We start from the raw sequence: 3,341 nt of genomic DNA, 5'->3' as shown, positions 1-3,341 counted from the left end.
TATTTTAATAGTTTTACAACTTATGAGATTCTTATATTTATGAGAAAAAATACAACATAAAAATTTGATATCACATGTCCAAACAAAACTTCAATTTCATCTCACAATTCCATATTATGATATCATATCATGATACCATATTGCATATCCAAACGGGTAGAGAATATGAAACTTCATATCATGACATAATCATCATATGAAATCAGCAATGAAATTGCATGTCCAAACCCGGTTACATCTCACGAGATATGGTATGACATGCCCAAAGGCCTACTTACTTTTTCTCAACTAGTGCAAAATTTTCTAAAAATACGACTGAGCATTTCCCTGCATTTACCCCTCAACAGGGCAACCCGCCTTGTCCCCCATCCCCGATCATCTCTGCAAATCTGAGAGCTACCGGAAAAAATGTCACACGGAGACACTATACCTCTTCACTCCTCATCCCAATCCGATATTGATGAAATTGAAAACCTCATCTATTCCAATCCTTCTACTGTCCTTCCAGCACGCCCTCCTTCTCCTCCTCGTGCTGCCATACCTGTTTCATCTTCTCCCTTCATGCCTTCCAATCTTCGCCCTCCACCTCCTCCTACATCTACCACAACCACCAATTACAAACCGACACCTGTCCCTTCCATTCCATCTCCACCACCCCTACCTTCATCGGGACAGTCGAATATAGCTGCTACCGCATTCGGATCGCCGCCCAATACCCTTACCGAACCCGTTTGGGATACCGTCAAAAGAGATCTGTCCAGAATTGTTAGTAATTTGAAGCTGGTGGTTTTCCCTAATCCTTATAGAGAAGATCCTGGCAAAGCGCTTCGTGATTGGGATCTATGGGGACCTTTCTTCTTCATTGTTTTCCTTGGTCTCACTTTGTCATGGTCTGCTTCTGTTAAGAAGGTACATTGTCAAATTTTATCAGCCTTTATGGTGATAAGCATTACCACTTTACTGTTCAAACTATCGGTTGAGTCTAATTTACCTGTGTCTTATGCTAGAAGGTACTGAATTCTGTAAATGTTTTAGAAGCATTTATTTTTGTGATTGTGCATGTTTTGTAGTTTTGATGTATAATATATGTAATCCTAATTAACTCTGGCACAAGGGGCACTCAAATTAGATCAAGTTATAGCTGAATAAAAGGACGCTGGACTTTGGACCTAAACAACCCCACTTTAGCTCATGAGGGAAGGATTGTCCCATACAAGAGATAACAAACCCATTTTCTTTATCAATAGGTCACTGGTAACACTGTCTCGCCAGCCTAAGATTGGACATCTATGGCATGGAAAACATAACATGATTGCCCAGTATTGGGTAACCAAGAATGAGGATGAGTCTAGATCTAATACCATGTGAAGAAATGGATCTTTAGCCTAATCCAACCCATAAGCTAGCTTATGAGGGATGATTGCCTATGACCATAGAAGGAGAGCACAACCTATTCCCTCAATCAACATAGGACTTAATAGTTAACATTCCCCCGTATGATGAGGACTGGACAACTGGAGCGTGTAAAACATAACACAGGGCTCCAACATTGAGAAGCACACCAACATGGATCAATGAGTTTTGCTTTGATACCATGATATGACATTGGCTATGCTGCCCGTCCCTTGTTCAAGAGAAAGCGAGGACTTTCTTTTAGCTACTGGCAACCATGAGCTGTATTTTTCTTCTCTTTCTTGTTGTATAGTATTGGAATGTAATGAGCCTGAATGAATCGGGATTGACATAAGCGGATTCGTTCAGCCAGCCCAACTAGTCTGGGATTTGAGGGGTAGTTGTTTTTTTTACAAAATAACCAACAACTTTATTTGTAGTTTCTTGCATGTCCTTTCTGGTCCAGTTCTCTTTTCTTCCATCTCCACTTCTTTAATGTGCTTACTTCTAAATTGTCTCTCCATTTCACCATAAATCTCAACTATTTGATTTCTTTTTCGGCTCCTCATCTAGATCCAGCCCAAAAGAGAACTCTTGGAATTGCCTAAGTTTTCATCTTTTTGCTATCTAGCTGTCTATTTTTACTACAGTTCACATTGTAATCATGTTGGTGGTCCTACTCCTTCCCCTTATAAGTTGATGTCTTCTTGTGGACATGTCCTATAGACTTGCTAGGGTATAGTTGGCTTGGTTTAAACTGACTATAAAAACAACACAGTTGAATGGGTGCAAATAGTTCTATTTAGTTTGTACATGGAAGTCCAACATGCCTAGAGTTTATATTCTCTTTGGCTATTGCCTTTATTTTTTATGACAAGGTAACAAACTATAAATAAATCGTAAACACAAAAATGTTTGCAACCAAAATGAATGTTTACATCATTAGATCCAAACCAAAAGTATAAACAAGAGACAAAGCTAAGCTATTTATCATCTTATTAGGGACCTTATGATGTCTATAACAGAAACAAAATCATCTATATACCCTAATTTACACCAATAACAAAAGTTAAGAATACAATTCATCTTACGTGTTTGTAAGGAACTACTAGTATCTTCAAAACACCTAGATTCCTGTTTAGAAAAATAATAATAATAGGTACTAATATGCTCTCAGGCTCAGTTAATGAGGTAGTTACCTAAGGTCCTTTTCGGACTTCTGGATACCTTCTCCGGTGGTATTCGATCGCCGAGATCATTCTAAGTCTCCTTTTCCTTCTTTTAAGTCTTTTATTGGTCATGGATAATTTTATTTATTTCAGATTTGTGGGGAAGTCGTTTGACATTATTGAGTTTAAGGTATATGAGTGAGATATGCAGAGATAAGGCTACCAGCCTTTTCTATGCCTGAAGTTCAATAAACCTGGTTGCTTTATTTTTGTCATTGCTGTCAAAGGGGATTCTAGGTCAGTTACTATTGTGCCAGAGAACAACTTTAATGAGGGCTAGTTGACTTTGGTTTCAAAGTTTGCCTGCTTCACTAATAGAGATAAATTCAGACAGGGGGCCTTAAATACCAAAAGGACAAGGGATGTGAGATGTCAGATTGTTAAGTGATGAAAGAAGCTTTAAAGAAGCATTAAATAAATCTACATGGATCCATGATGGTGATAATGGGGAGATAATGAAGGGCTTCCATGGGGAGAACAAAGTTGTCTCAGGTTAAGAATTCCCTCTAAGAAGATGCTTAGTGGTACCCTTCGGGGTGGCCCAGTGGTTTGGGCTTGGGACTTCCATGTTGGAGGTCTCAAGTTCGAAACCTCTTGCCAGCGAAAGCAAGGGGTTTGCCTTCTGGGTCGAGCTCGTCGCACTGGGCTTGCCTAGTGCGGGTTACCTCTCCTATGTGGTTTGCGAGCTATTGCATAGGAGCGGGGGTTTTACCCTGTGCG

General features: G+C 39.6%; 1 protein-coding gene across 1 annotated transcript in view; it reads left to right on the top strand.

Moving 5' to 3' along the window:
• The first annotated feature begins 302 nt into the window (after positions 1-302).
• LOC125877138 (protein YIP4b-like) overlaps positions 303-3,341 on the top strand; it is a 7,960-nt gene continuing 4,921 nt past the window's right edge. Inside the window, exon 1 of the mRNA XM_049558460.1 lies at positions 303-909. Within this exon, the coding sequence (XP_049414417.1) occupies positions 409-909 (501 nt within the window). The 5' untranslated portion in view covers positions 303-408. The remainder of the gene's footprint in view (positions 910-3,341) is intronic.

This window comes from Solanum stenotomum, chromosome 9 (assembly GCF_019186545.1).
Source record: "Solanum stenotomum isolate F172 chromosome 9, ASM1918654v1, whole genome shotgun sequence".
NCBI classification, from domain to species: domain Eukaryota; kingdom Viridiplantae; phylum Streptophyta; class Magnoliopsida; order Solanales; family Solanaceae; genus Solanum; species Solanum stenotomum.
This window is presented reverse-complemented; position numbering and strand designations above follow the sequence as displayed.